We start from the raw sequence: 17,119 nt of genomic DNA, 5'->3' as shown, positions 1-17,119 counted from the left end.
ACTGTTCCTGATTCTACACTGACGTATCTACATACAGTGCTGAGCACATTTAACTCTGTCCTGAGTTCTACACTGACGTATCTACATACAGTGCTGAGCACATTACTGTTCCTGATTCTACACTGACGTATCTACATACAGTGCTGAGCACATTACTGTTCCTGATTCTACACTGAGGAATCTACATACAGTGCTGAGTACATTACTGTTCCTGATTCTACACTGACGTATCTACATACAGTGCTGAGCACATTACTGTTCTGATTCTACACTGACGTATCTACATACAGTGCTGAGACATTACTGTTCCTGATTCTACACTGAGGAATCTACATACAGTGCTGAGTACATTACTGTTCCTGATTCTACACTGAGTATCTACATACAGTGCTGAGCACATTACTGTTCCTGATTCTACACTGACGTATCTAATACAGTGCTGAGCACATTACTGTTCCTGATTCTACACTTGAGGAATCTACATACAGTGCTGAGTACATTACTGTTCCTGATTCTACACTGACGTATCTACATACAGTGCTGAGCACATTACTGTTCCTGATTCTACACTGACGTATCTACATACAGTGCTGAGTACATTACTGTTCCTGATTACTACACTGAGGAATCTACATACAGTGCTGAGCACATTACTGTTCCTGATTCTACACTGACGTATCTAGCATACAGTGCTGAGCACATTACTGTTCCTGATTCTACACTGACGTATCTACATACAGTGCTGAGCACATTACTGTTCCTGATTCTACACTGAGGAATCTACATACAGTGCTGAGTACATTACTGTTCCCTGATTCTACACTGACGTATCTACATACAGTGCTGAGCACATTACTGTTCCTGATTCTACACTGACGTATCTACATACAGTGCTGAGTACATTACTGTTCCTGATTCTACACTGACGTATCTACTATAACAGTGCTGAGCACATTACTGTTCCTGATTCTACACTGACGTATCTACATACACAGTGCTGAGCACATTACTGTTCCTGATTCTACACTGACGTATCTACATACAGTGCTGAGCACATTACTGTTCCCTGATTCTACACTGACGTATCTATATACAGTGCTGAGCACATTACTGTTCCTGATTCTACACTGACGTATCTACATACAGTGCTGAGCACATTACTGTTCCTGATTCCTACTCTGACGTATCTACATACAGTGCTGAGCACATTACTGTTCCTGATTCTACACTGACGGAATCTACATACAGTGCTGAGCACATTACTGTTCCTGATTCTACACTGAGGAATCTACATACAGTGCTGAGCACATTACTGTTCCTGATTCTACACTGACGTATCTACATACAGTGCTGAGCACATTACTGTTCCTGATTCTACACTGACGTATCTACATACAGTGCTGAGTACATTAATGTTCCTGATCTACACTGACGAATCTACATACAGTGCTGAGCACATTACTGTTCCTGATTCTACACTGACGAATCTACATACAGTGCTGAGCACATTACTGTTCCTGATTCTACACTGACGGATCTACATACAGTCTGATACATTACTGTTCCTGATCTACACTGACGTATCTACATACAGTGCTGAGCACATTACTGTTCCTGATTCTACACTGACGTATCTACATACAGTGCTGAGCACATTACTGTTCCTGATTCTACACTGACGTATCTTACATACAGTGCTGAGCACATTACTGTTCCTGATTCTACACTGACGTATCTACATACAGTGCTGAGCACATTACTGTTCCTGATTCTACACTGACGAATCTACATACAGTGCTGAGCACATTTACCTGTTCCTGATTCTACACTGACGTATCTACATACAGTGCTGAGCACATTACTGTTCCTGATTCTACACTGACGTATCTACATACAGTGCTGAGCACATTACTGTTCCTGATTCTACACTGAGGAATTCTACATACAGTGCTGAGCACATTACTGTTCCTGATTCTACACTGACGTATCTACATACAGTGCTGAGTACATACTGTTCCTGATTCTACACTGACGTATCTACATACAGTGCTGAGCACATTACTGTTCCTGATTCTACACTGAGGAATCTACATACAGTGCTGAGCACATTACTGTTCCTGATTCTACACTGACGTATCTACATACAGTGCTGAGCACATTACTGTCCCTGATTCTACACTGACGTATCTACATACAGTGCTGAGCACATTACTGTTCCTGATTCTACACTGAGGAATCTACATACAGTGCTGAGCACATTACTGTTCCTGATTCTACACTGAGGAATCTACATACAGTGCTGAGCACATTACTGTTCCTGATTCTACACTGACGTATCTACATACAGTGCTGAGCACATTACTGTTCCTGATTCTACACTGAGGAATCTACTATACAGTGCTGAGCACATTACTGTTCCTGATTCTACACTGAGGAATCTACATACAGTGCTTGAGCACATTACTGTTCCTGATTCTACACTGACGTATCTACATACAGTGCTGAGCACATTACTGTTCCTGATTCTACACTGACGTATCTACATACAGTTGCTGAGCACATTACTGTTCCTGATTCTACACTGACGTATCTACATACAGTGCTGAGTACATTACTGTTCCTGATTCTACACTGACGTATCTACATACAGTGCTGAGCACATTACTGTTCCTGATTCTACACTGAGGAATCTACATACAGTGCTGAGTACATTACTGTTCCTGATTCTACACTGAGGAATCTACATCACCAGTGCTGAGCACATTACTGTTCCTGATTCTAACACTGACGTATCTACATACAGTGCTGAGCACATTACTGTTCCTGATTCTACACTGAGGATCTATATACAGTGCTGAGCACATTACTGTTCCTGATTCTACACTGAGGAATCTACATACAGTGCTGAGCACATTACTGTTCCTGATTCTACACTGACGTATTACATACAGTGCTGAGTAACATTACTGTTCCTGATTCTACACTGGAGAATCTACATACAGTGCTGAGTACATTACTGTCCTGACTTCTACACTGACGTATCTACATACAGTGCTGAGCACATTACTGTTCCTGATTCTACACTGAGGAATCTATATACAGTGCTCGAGCACATTACTGTTCTGATTCTACACTGAGGAATCTACATACAGTGCTGAGCACATTACTGTTCCTGATTCTACACTGACGTAATCTACATACAGTGCTGAGCACATTACTGTTCCTGATTCTACACTGACGTATCTATATACAGTGCTGAGTACATTACTGTTCCTGATTCTACACTGAGGAATCTACATACAGTGCTGAGCACATTACTGTTCCTGATTCTACACTGACGTATCTACATACAGTGCTGAGTACATTACTGTTCCTGATTCTACACTGACGTTATCTATATACAGTGCTGAGCACATTACTGTTCCTGATTCTACACTGAGGAATCTACATACAGTGCTGAGCACATTACTGTTCCTGAGTTCTACACTGATGAATCTACATACAGTGCTGAGCACATTACTGTCCTGATTCTACACTGAGGAATCTACATACAGTGCTGAGCACATTACTGTTCCTGATTCTACACTGACGTATCTACATACAGTACTGAGCACATTACTGTTCCTGATTCTACACTGACGTATCTACATACAGTGCTGAGCACATTACTGTTCCTGATTCTACACTGACGTATCTACATACAGTGCTGAGCACATTACTGTTCCTGATTCTACACTGACGTATCTACATACAGTGCTGAGCTACATTACTGTTCCTGATTCTACACTGACGTATCTACATACAGTGCTGAGCACATTACTGTTCCTGATTCTACACTGACGTATCTACATACAGTGCTGAGCACATTACTGTTCCTGATTCTACACTGACGTATCTACATACAGTTGCTGAGTACATTACTGTTCCTGATTCTACACTGAGGAATCTACATACAGTGCTGAGCACATTTACTGTTCCTGAGTCTACACTGAGGAATCTACATACAGTGCTGAGCACATTACTGTTCCTGATTCTACACTGACGTATCTACATACAGTGCTGAGCACATTACTGTTCCTGATTCTACACTGACGTATCTACATACAGTGCTGAGCACATTACTGTTCCTGATTCTACACTGACGTATCTACATACAGTGCTGAGCACATTACTGTTCCTGATTCTACACTGAGGAATCTACATACAGTGCTGAGCACATTACTGTTCCTGATTCTACACTGACGAATCTACATACAGTGCTGAGCACATTACTGTTCCTGATTCTACACTGAGGAATCTACATACAGTGCTGAGCACAATTACTGTTCCTGATTCTACACTGAGGAATCTACATACAGTGCTGAGCACATTACTGTTCCTGATTCTACACTGAGGAATCTACATACAGTACTGAGTACATTACTGTCCCTGATTCTACACTGACGTATCTACATACAGTACTGAGCACATTACTGTCCCTGATTCTACACTGACGAATCTACATACAGTGCTGAGCACATTACTGTTCCTGATTCTACACTGACGTATCTATATACAGTGCTGAGCACATTACTGTTCCTGATTCTACACTGAGGAATCTACATACAGTGCTGAGCACATTACTGTTCCTGATTCTACACTGACGTATCTACATACAGTGCTGTGCACATTACTGTTCCTGATTCTACACTGACGTATCTACATACAGTGCTGAGTACATTACTGTTCCTGATTCTACATCGACGTATCTACATACAGTGCTGAGTACATTACTGTTCCTGATTCTACACTGACGTATCTACATACAGTGCTGAGCACATTACTGTTCCTGATTCTACACTGAGGAATCTACATACAGTGCTGAGTACATTACTGTTCCTGATTCTACACTGACGAATCTACATACAGTGCTGAGTACATTACTGTTCCTGATTCTACACTGACGTATCTACATACAGTGCTGAGTACATTACTGTTCCTGATTCTACACTGACGTATCTATCATACAGTGCTGAGTACATTACTGTTCCTGATTCTACACCTGACGTATCTACATACAGTGCTGAGCACATTACTGTTCCTGATTCTACACTGACGTATCTACATACAGTGCTGAGCACATTACTGTTCCTGATTCTACACTGACGTATCTATATACAGTGCTGAGCACATTACTGTTCCTGATTCTACACTGACGAATCTACATACAGTGCTGAGCACATTACTGTTCCTGATTCTACACTGACGTATCTACATACAGTGCTGAGCACATTACTGTTCCTGATTCTACACTGAGGAATCTACATACAGTACTGAGCACATTACTGTTCCTGATTCTACACTGACGAATCTACATACAGTGCTGAGCACATTACTGTTCCTGATTCTACACTGACGTATCTACATACAGTGCTGAGCACATTACTGTTCCTGATTCTACACTGAGGAATCTACATACAGTGCTGAGCACATTACTGTTCCTGATTCTACACTGACGTATCTACATACAGTGCTGAGCACATTACTGTTCCTGATTCTACACTGACGAATCTACATACAGTGCTGAGCACATTACTGTTCCTGATTCTACACTGACGTATCTAAATACAGTGCTGAGCACATTACTGTTCCTGATTCTACACTGACGTATCTACATACAGTGCTGAGCACATTACTGTTCCTGATTCTACACTGACGTATCTACATACAGTGCTGAGCAACATTACTGTTCTGATTCTACACTGACGTATCTACATACGTGCTGAGCACATTACTGTTCCTGATTCTACACTGACGTATCTACATACAGTGCTGAGCACATTACTGTTCCTGATTGTACACTGACGTATCTATATACAGTGCTGAGTACATTACTGTTCCTGATTCTACACTGACGTATCTACATACAGTGCTGAGCACAAGTACTGTTCCTGATTCTACAGTGAGGAATCTACATACAGTGCTGAGTACATTACTGTCCCTGATTCTACACTGAGGAATCTACATACAGTGCTGAGCACATTACTGTTCCTGATTCTACACTGAGGAATCTACATACAGTGCTGAGCACATTACTGTTCCTGATTCTACACTGACGTATCTACATACCAGTGCTGAGCACATTACTGTTCCTGATTCTACACTGACGAGTCTACATACAGTGCTGAGCACATTACTGTTCCTGATTCTACACTGACGTATCTACATACAGTGCTGAGCACATTACTGTTCCTGATTCTACACTGACGTATCTACATACAGTGCTGAGCACATTACTGTTCCTGATTCTACACTGACGTATCTACATACAGTGCTGAGCACATTACTGTTCCTGATTCTACACTGACGTATCTACATACAGTGCTGAGTACATTACTGTCCCTGATTCTACACTGAGGAATCTACATACAGTGCTGAGCACATTACTGTTCCTGATTTCTACACTGAGGAATCTACATACAGTGCTGAGCACATTACTGTTCCTGATTCTACACTGACGTATCTACATACAGTGCTGAGTACATTACTGTTCTGATTCTACACTGAGGAATCTACATACAGTGCTGAGCACATTACTGTTCCTGATTCTACACTGAGGAATCTACATACAGTGCTGAGCACATTACTGTTCCTGATTCTACACTGACGTATCTACATACAGTGCTGAGTACATTACTGTTCCTGATTCTACACTGAGGAATCTACATACAGTGCTGAGCACATTACTGTCCTGATTCTACACTGACGAATCTACATACAGTGCTGAGTACATTACTGTTCCTGATTCTACAACTGACGAATCTACATACAGTGCTGAGCACATTACTGTTCCTGATTCTACACTGAGGAATCTACATACAGTGCTGAGCACATTACTGTTCCTGATTCTACACTGAGGAATCTACATACAGTGCTGAGCACATTACTGTTCCTGATTCTACACTGACGAATCTACATACAGTGCTGAGCACATTACTGTTCCTGATTCTACACTGACGTATCTACATACAGTGCTGAGTACATTACTGTTCCTGATTCTACACTGACGTATCTACATACAGTGCTGAGCACATTACTGTTCCTGATTCTACACTGAGGAATCTACATACAGTGCTGAGCACATTACTGTTCCTGATTCTACACTGAGGAATCTACATACAGTGCTGAGCACATTACTGTTCCTGATTCTACACTGACGAATCTACTACAGTGCTGAGCACATTACTGTCCATGATTCTACACTAGTGAAAGACCTATGTACAGTACTGATCACATTATTGTTCATGAGGTCTACACTGCTAGATCTATATACAGTACCGAGCATATTAATGTTGTGAGTCTGTACTGCCAGATCTATGTATAGCATAGAGCATGCTACTGTTTCTGCTTCTACAGTCTAGGGGCCTACAGTATGTACAGTACAGTGCACATTACTGCTTCTGACTTAATGCCGACTGATCTGTCTACATAGTACCGAGCACATTACTCTGACTGTACACTGATGGATGTATAGATCACAGTACTATGACTGAGTTGACACTGACAGATTATGTACAGAGCTGAGCACATAACTGTTCCTGATGTCAACACATGGGGGGCTCATGCACAGTACTGTGCACATTACTGCTCTTGATGCTACAACTAGGGATTCCTGTACATTATAGAGCACCTTATCATTTCTAATTCTGCACATAGGGGGTCTGTGTACAGGACAGAGCACATTACTGTTTCCCGATTCTACACTGATGGATATATGTACAGCAAAGAGCACATTAATGTTACTCTTTCCTACTGAGTGATCAATTTGCCTTAGTGAAAACATTACTGTACCCAAATCTACACCACCGAGGAGGAGGAGAGGTGTATGGAAAGCACAGAGCATATTCCCATACCTTAGTGTACACCTAGCGGTATATTACAGTACTGACCTTCTAATTCTGTTCCTGCTTAGACATATTACAGTACAGTCTATGTACAGTTCAGAGTACACTGATATAACTATCTGTGCACTAGTGGTACCTGTACTGTACATTACACACCACATCAATCTACATTATAATACACATAAAGGGCCTGGAAGTTCAGCTATTTCTCACCTTCTACATCTGGCATGTCTATCGATAGAACAGCACTCAACAGTGTACCAGTGTGTACAGTACTGAGCACACCAGTGTACCAGCGGAGGACCCTGTACAGTACTGAGCACACCAGTGTACCAGCTTTTACACTTGGAGGACCCCTGTACAGTACTGAGCACACCAGTGTACCAGCTTTTACACAAAGAGGCCCCTGTACAGTGCAGAGCACACCAGTGTACCAGCTTTTTACTCCTGGGGCCCCTGTACAGTACTGAGCAGAACAGAGTACCAGCTTTTACACTTGGGGCCCCTGTACAGTACTGAGCAGAACAGAGTACCAGCTTTTACACTTGGGGCCCCTGTACAGTACTGAGCACAACAGAGTACCAGCTTTTACACTTGGGGTCCCCTGTACAGGTACTGAGCAGAACAGTGCACCAGCTTTTTCACTTGGGGCCCCTGTACAGTACTGAGCACAACAGTGCACCAGCTTTTTCACTTGGGGCCCCTGTACAGTACATGAGCAGAACAATGTACCAGCTTTTACACTTGGGGCCCCTGTACAGTACTGGAGCACACCAGTGTACCAGCTTTTACACTTGGGGACCCTGTACAGTACTGAGCAGAACAATGTACCAGCTTTTACACTTGGGGCCCCTGTACAGTACTGAGCACAACAGAGTACCAGCTTTTTACACTTGGGGACCCTGTACAGTACTGAGCACACAGTGTACCAGCTTTTACACTTGGGGGACCCCTGTACAGTACTGAGCACACCAGTGTACCAGCTTTTACACTTGGGGGCCCCTGTACAGTACTGAGCAGAACAGTGTACCAGCTTTTACACATATGGGGCCCCTGTACAGTACTGAGCACACCAGTGCACCAGCTTTTACACTTGGGGCCCCTGTACAGTACTGAGCAGAACAATGTACCAGCTTTTACACTTGGGGCCCCTGTACAGTACTGAGCAGAACAATGTACCAGCTTTTACACTTGGGGACCTTGTACAGTACTGAGGCACAACAGAGTACCAGCTTTTACACTTGGGGACCCTGTACAGTACTGAGCAGAACAATGTACCAGCTTTTACACTTGGGGCCCTGTACAGTACTGAGCACAACAGAGTACCAGCTTTTACACTTGGGGACCCTGTACAGTACTGAGCAGAACAGTGTACCAGCTTTTACACTTGGGGCCCCTGTACAGTACTGAGCAGAACAATGTACCAGCTTTACACTTGGGGCCCCTGTACAGTACTGAGCAGTAACAATGTACCAGCATTTACACTTGGGGACCTTGTACAGTACTGAGCAGAACAGAGTACCAGCTTTTACACTTGGGGCCCCTGTACAGTACTGAGCAGAACAATGTACCAGCTTTTACTCCTGGGGCCCCTGTACAGTACTGAGCAGAACAGTGTACCAGCTTTTACACATATGGGGCCCCTGTACAGTACTGAGCACACCAGTGTACCAGCTTTTACACTTTGAGGACCCTGTACAGTACTGAGCAGAACAGTGCACCAGCTTTTTCACTTGGGGCCACTGTACAGTACTGAGCACAACAATGCACCAGCTTTTTTCACTTGGGGCCCCTGTACAGTACTGAGCAGAACAATGTACCAGCTTTTACACTTGGGGCCCTGTACAGTACTGAGCAGAACAATGTACCAGCTTTTACACTTGGGGACCTTGTACAGTACTGAGCACACCAGTGTACCAGCTTTTACACTTGGGGACCCTGTACAGTACTGAGCAGAACAGTGTACCAGCTTTTACACATATGGGGCCCTTGTACAGTACAGAGCACACCAGTGCAACCAGCTTTTACACTTTGAGGACCCTGTACAGTACAGAGCACACCAGTGCACCAGCTTTTACACTTTGAGGACCCTGTACAGTACAGAGCACACAGTTGTACCAGCTTTAACAACAAAGAGGCCCCTGTACAGTACAGAGCACACCAGTGTACCAGCTTGAACATATAACGACCCTGTAGAGTACAGGGCACACAAGTGGGAGCAGCTTTTACACATAGTGGCCCATGTACAGCACAGAGAACACTACTATAGCAGATTTTACACCCTGCATATTATGTATGTTTATAGGCAACCCCACTGTACTTCCCTGCAATAGACGTAGAGGGGAGAATCTCACACATTTCCTGAGCGCACAGCATTCCAGGGTTACCCTGCACAGCACCGAGTGTACCACTGTCACCTACTGATGTACACACAACCCCACTTGTTGCTACACTCACCCCACTCCCGGAAATCACATTTGTGTTTTGACAATTATTTTTTTTCTTTCAAATTCTAAATATTCTGCAACATAATTGCAGAGCACTTAACCCTTCCACCTGCCCACAGGTATCTGCAGAGGGTGAGTCAGTGATAATCAATATGTCTAATTCCTATAAGTCATAGAGACAGTGTCTGGTCCCCATTGAAGCCTCCATGGGGATATGCAGAATAAATAGTGAGAGAGTGAGGTATGTTATTTATTGCAGATAAGATGATCCAGGGTCTGGGAGGTCCTCAGCCAGTGTCCCGCATGCTCCCCCCATAGTAAAGGCATGGAGTGTAATGGCAGCTGGTTTGTCCTGCAGTGAAAGCATTAATAATAACTGGGCGTTCACATAATGCACTCAGCGATGACTTCATTTACTGAGCTGGGAGATCAATGACAACGCATGCCCTGCATCGAAATAACTACAGCATGGTGATCTGAGCATGTCAGCACCCCCTTACTGCAGCTAGGCTGTGTACCCCCAAGTCTGCCTGGAAGCACAAGGCATGCCCTCTACTCACACTGAGCCCCAAGCATGAGCCACGAGGCACTGGGCAGGGCAGGGAGGCAAGCACTGGGCTGGCTGCTGGCATGGAATGTGAATGGGGAAGAGACAAAGTTGCACGAGGGTGCATGGATGTTCTTTCTTTAGTTTGGCTGTTGTTGGGGTTTTTTTTTTTTGGCATGTTCTTTGTTTTTTTCCTCCCGTCTCTCTCTGTCTCCCCCCCTGCAGCTTGGATAGACCCATGTCCAAACGTTGCTCGGGTCTGAGTACTTGCACGCTGTGGAAACTCTCCCAGGATTTGCACAAATTAAACTCTTATCCTCGCACTGATGTCGGTGCTGGCACCCCCGGCAAGAAGAGAAGCGTCCTGGGGGCCACGGACAATGAACGTTACGCCACCTATGGCGAGCACTTCGATATTAATAACTAGGACTTGCTGCATGTTTTAAAGAGTCTTGTTTCAGCACTGGACAGGGCTTCCCCCAGCTGGAGCTGACCGCCTGGGACTTGTCTTATCCAGAGTTACAGTAGATAGGTACAAGAGCCTCACCCCTGTGACCCCAATAACAAGCACCAGATTATTATTATTATTACTATTATTATTTAAAAAAAATATCACACAAAAGAAAAAAAAGCATTTTGTCCCTTTCATTGCTGCTTATACTATGTACAAATAAAGTGATCTCACTTGCCTGGTCAATGCACTTAGTTAATAAACCTATTTTTCTACAAGGATAAGCCTTGCTCTTTTATTCTGGATAATGCTGTAGACAATTGCTAGGCATGCTAGCCTTATGGTTCTGCTTAGGGAGAGAGCAGGGTCTGCATGCTACATACAGCCTCACATACTACCAGTGGGGAGAATGCATGAATGTAGCAAACTGGCATCCAAGGTAAGAAAACTTTTTCTATTCATTCTTGATTGAGATAGTCTGCAGGAAATGTCATTTGGCTGTAAGATGGGCTTTGTAGGCTTGGGCACTGCTGATTCATCCTAGTGCTAGGTGTCCCTGATTATTTGGGATTTTGGAAGTCAGGGGGGTGGGGGGGGGGGAGGCTTTTGGAAATTCACAGAATAATCAAAATGAACAGCTTCATTCAGATAGGAGAGAACATGGTATGTAAATGGTGTTGATGTATTTCCAATATGCATTTGGGGTTAAAGTAGAAGTTTAAAGTCACAGTAGGGAAGACTAAATGAAATATCAGCTTGTATTATTTTATACAAGAAGTGGAGCTTTGATGCTTTGTCGGGGCAGCTTATCAAGTGCCAGGGAGGTACAAGCCTGAAGCTGGTAGGCCTGCTGGGACCAGTAGTTCCACAGTATCTGGTGAGCCACAGGTTTATTCTGTGCTAGATGCATCATTAGTTCTATCTATCTATCTATCTATCTATCTATCTATCTATCTATCTATCTATCTATCTACTAGATGTATCATTAGTGATATATGTATGTGTCTGTCTATCTATCTATCTATCTATCTATCTATCTATCTATCTATCTATCTATCTATCTATCTATCTATCTATCTATCTATCTAAAGATACTTCGAGTACAACATAAGCCTGTGACTCACTAGCTACTGTAGAACTACTGGTCCCAGCATGCCTACCAGATAGGAATAGTCTATTTATTTTATTTGGATGTACAAGATGTTATTGTTTTTTCCAATTAATATTACTTTTTGAATTGTTTTTATTTAAAATTGTGATTATTTTTTTTAAATCTTAAAAGCTCTTGTGTATAGCTATGGGGTCAGTACCGCTGTGATAGTCACAATATATTTCCACCCCGGCTTTATTGATGACGATTTAACAACTGTCATTGTCACCCAGCAGCGTGGCGACGCAGAAACGGGCGTGTAACATGGCGACATGTGTCACCCACCGCCTGGCAGACTTCTTGAGCCGGTCAGGAGGAATGACGAAGAATAATTTCGTGCCCACCAACGTCGGTTCCAAAGCATTTGGCAGGCGAAGACGAAGCCTTCACATCTAAACTTAGCAATGACATCAGGAATACGGTAATTCTCGCTGCGCTGGCAGCCACTGTCTCTGCACCCTCACTTACTGGTCTTTGGAACCGATCGGACTTCTGTCTAGTTCTGTATCGTCATTTCGGTGAAAGCATTTTGAGCATCAATTTTCTTTAATATCATCCTGGGATAACAGCTGCCATTACATGGATTTCCTTTAACAATAAATCTTCACAAAGATGCCATGAGAATAAATGGAGCCCACACCGATCATTTTATAGTAACTGTCAATTTTATATTTATTTCAAATTATGTCCATTTATTAATAATAAGACACATTTAGGAATATATTTTTAAAGTCACTGGTTATAGCGACTTCTCCCCCCCCCCCCCCCCCCAGCACTTGTAGTTAACCATTTCCATACTGCATGCTTTGCCAATTAACCCTTCTCCTCCCGATTACCAACAGGCTTCCTGTCAAGGTCTTTGCAGTGAATGAGTCATAGATTAGAAAGTCTGGGGCAGATTTACTAAGCTCCGTGAAGTGATAAAGTGGAAGGTGATAAAGGGCCAGCCAATCAGCTCCTTACTACCATGTTACAGGCTGGGTTTGAAAAATGACAATTAGGAGCTGAGTGGCTGCTGCGTTATCACCTTCCACTTTATCACTTCACCAGACTTAATAAATCTGCCCCTCTGTCCTTTCAATCTCACTTGATAGAGGTCAAGTAGATTCCGCTGCAGCCGAATAGCTATATTGAAACGGTATTAGTAAGTGCTCTGTTTTGACCATATGTCAACATAACACTAAATAATAATGATTTGCTTATTATTCTATCAATTGTAAAATATATATATATATATATATTTATTTATTTATTTTTTATGGCTTGACGTAACTTTGAGAAAATGAAATCCTATATCCTGAGACTCAAAAAGCCAAATGAAACAAAATAACTATAACTCCAATTGTTGCTAATACATCATTTTATCCATTTTGTGTTTCTAATCCTTATTCTTTACTATAACATTGGTTATTTTTAAAAAGGCTGATATGCATTTGAATAGTAAAGTCGTATTCTGGTTTATGTCCAATACTGTATATATGAACAACATTGATCATTGGTTATAGCACGGATGTAAAGCGTACGTGTATTTCAGTCTTCATTGGGCAGTTGTGATCTGAGAGTGATCACTCAGAACAGGAACATTATATACCTACATTAGGAGGAAAATGTCTCAGGAATATCTTTGTAATTGGCAACCAAAAGATGGTGCAGGTGGCAGTTGTTATACTGGCAGGGTGGAACTGGCCCACAGGTGTACAGGGGAAATTCCCAGTGGGCCCCACTGCCTGAGGACCCACTCCCACCTCTAGGGGTCAGAAACTTGGTGAAGCAGGCTCATGGATGAACTTGGGTGCTTGGATTGTTGGTATGGAACCTGCACCGAGATTAGCCCTTTTGCCAATCAAAGTGGGTGGTCTTGACCCACTCCTATCCCCTCCTTTCTAAAGCGTCTCTGCGGCCATGTTCTTTTCATGTCCTCTCTAATGGTTGGCCAAATCCCTCTGTGGTGGCTGGCCACACCCCCTCTGGTAGCTGACCACACCCCTTATGCTTGGGCCTCTGCCACTGCATTCCCTGGTGGGCCCATCACGCCCCAGTCCGACACTATGCTGGGGTATCTCACGGTAACACCCGTACAATAAAATAAAAGGTGCCAGTTGGTGTATTTAATGTTTAACTGCCTCTTAATTAATTTTTACAGGTAATAAATGTCCCTCTGCATTATAACTGTACACTGATTTAGAAAATTTGGAGGCCTAAGCTGAATTTTAATATTATCTAGACTGGTTGGGGAGTACCTGGCTGAAGAGGGGTAGGATGTGTTCCCATCATGTGACACTCACACTCAGTCCGGGGATACCTCTTTGGCCAGTTATGCCCAGATGTGATGGCAGGGTACACTCCCCTAACCTCAGCCCCAAACCCCACCTCCACAAAGTAGTAGAACCACAGAGTCGGTATGTAAGCCTTTACTAGGCATCTTACCGCTGACAATTATCTGTGAAGTACGGCGAGGGGTGATTACCTCCCAAAGAGCAGAAAAACAGTCCTGATACTTTTGCCACGTGGGGGAGAGAATAATGAGGGGATTTGGAATGGAGTTTCCTTTCAAGAAATTTATTTAAAGGTCCAACATATGGCTACAACAACCTGCATGAAAATATAATTTCCAGTGCATATTACCAGGTCTGTCAAGAGATCTGTTGGGCCCTGGTATTAGGTAGGGGGAGATTGGAGGGGGAAGGGGGGCATGGGAAAGCATGTGTGAGCTTGGGGACACTCCATTGAGAATACCTGAGCCCTCTGTAGACACTGCGGCACTGTAGATGGTGTAGTGACATTCCTCCCTCCCAGGGGGTATCACAGAAAAGCCTTAGCCCCCAGATAGGCCAAGGTGCGGTGGGAAATTTGTATGACCCCTTGGGCCCCTTAAGGGGTATTACTCTCTGTGATTAACCAAACCTCACACATTTTAACTCCTTTTTACCCACTTTTGAGCAGAATCTTGCAGCAATATTGTTTCCCGTTATATAACGTTCCGTTCTCTGCTTTTCAGATTGCCATGAAAATGAGACATCAACTTTCTTCCAAAAACATCAAGAAGGCCAAATGAAAATATTTTGCATCGTACTAGACAAATCCATGTTTGTTTGTTTTTATTTTTGTCTTCCTTTTATTTATTTTTTAAAAACATTGCTAGCGCTGTTCTGTTATTTATTGTAAAAAAAAAAGATGTATTTATTACAATAAAATTATATTCTTTTTTATATATATATATATATATATATTATATTTCAAAATGTGATGGCATCCTTTGATTCTTTATATTCCGGCATACATACGCAATGTGACTCATGCTGCTTATAACGGTGACTTTGCGACACTCGGGGATTACACAAATTAGATGGCTCTCTGTGACGGATGGTTTGAAGTATGGTGTGCCGTGCCTTGATGTACCATTGGACTGACATGATTGTACAGTATGTTCAAAAAAATATATATATATGAAAACTTAAACATTGTATCAATTGTGTATTTCAGCAAGATTAAAAAAAAGTATTTTAGATACACCTGGATTTTCTTTGCTTCTCTTTCTTTATGTCTGTGAGTTCAGGAATGTATTTGATGCTACGTGACACTGGAAAGTGAGGTCACATCAATGAGGATTCTCATCAATAAGGAGAACTTTCACAGTCATCGGTTAACTACACAGTGATGGAATGATTGATAAGGGGGTTAATTCACACCTGATCGTAGCAGTAAATATGTTAGCAGTTGGGCAAACCATGGGGGTCATTCCTAATTGATCGCTCGCTAGCAACTTTTTGTAGCGCAGCGAGCAGTTTAAATAACCGCAAAACTGCGCATGCGTATGCACCTCAATGCGCAGGCGCATCGTACGGGTACAAAGAGGATCATTGCTGTGCGATGGATTTAACGAAGAATCCATTCGCACAGCCGATCGCAAGGTGATTGACAGAAAGAGGGCGTTTGTGGGTGTCAACTGACGGTTTTCTGCGACTGTTTGGAAAAACGCAGGCGTGTCCAAGCGTTTGCAGGGCAGGTGTCTGACGTCAGTTCCGGGACCAAAAAGACTGAAGTGATGGCAGCGACTGAGTAAGTCCAGAGCTACTCAGAAACTGTAAAACACTTTTTTGTGCCGTCGGCTGCAAAAGCGTTCGCACACTTGCAAAGTGAAAATACATTCCCCCATAGGCGGCGACTATCTGATCGCAGCGCTGCAAAAAGTTGCTAGCGAGCGATCAACTCAGAATGACCCCCTATGTGCATTGCAGGGGGGGGGGGGGGGGCAGATGTAACATGTGCAGAGAGCGTTAGATTTGGGTGGGGTGTGTTCAAACTGAAATCTAAATTGCAGTGTAAAAATAAAGCAGCCAGTATTTAATCTGCACAGAAACAAAATAACCCACCCAAATCTAACTCTCTCTGCACATGTTACATCTGCCCCACCTGCAGTGCACATGGTTTTGCCCAACTGCTAACACATTTGCTGCTGCGATCAGGTCTGAATTACCCCCAAAGCTCATTGCTAATCGCAAGAAACTGATTGCAAATCAGAGCTCCTAGGACTATATATCTGATCACTGAGAAGCATCAAAGATGCACCAGGTCCTAGCTGGCAAAAAGGTTTTATAGTACACAGTGGGACTTAAACATGACACGCATGGTCGGTTCCAA

General features: G+C 43.0%; 1 protein-coding gene across 4 annotated transcripts in view; it reads left to right on the top strand.

Annotated features, from left to right (window-relative positions):
* CALCB (calcitonin related polypeptide beta) overlaps positions 1-15,960 on the top strand; it is a 33,753-nt gene extending 17,793 nt beyond the window's left edge. For 2 of the 4 annotated variants that reach the window (XM_063946069.1, XM_063946072.1), the window contains exon 4: positions 11,103-11,574. In XM_063946069.1, coding sequence (XP_063802139.1) covers positions 11,103-11,304 — 202 coding nt within the window. In that variant the 3' untranslated portion in view covers positions 11,305-11,574. Of the gene's footprint in view, positions 1-11,102; positions 11,575-12,711; positions 12,900-15,476 lie in introns of those variants that run through there. The other 2 variants (XM_063946071.1, XM_063946070.1) reach the window with 2 other exon arrangements.
* The last annotated feature ends 1,159 nt before the right edge of the window (positions 15,961-17,119 follow it).

The sequence above is a fragment of the Pseudophryne corroboree genome, chromosome 11, assembly GCF_028390025.1.
Source record: "Pseudophryne corroboree isolate aPseCor3 chromosome 11, aPseCor3.hap2, whole genome shotgun sequence".
NCBI lineage: Eukaryota > Metazoa > Chordata > Amphibia > Anura > Myobatrachidae > Pseudophryne > Pseudophryne corroboree.
Note: the sequence above shows the minus strand (reverse complement) of the source record. Positions and strands in the feature narration are given on the sequence as shown.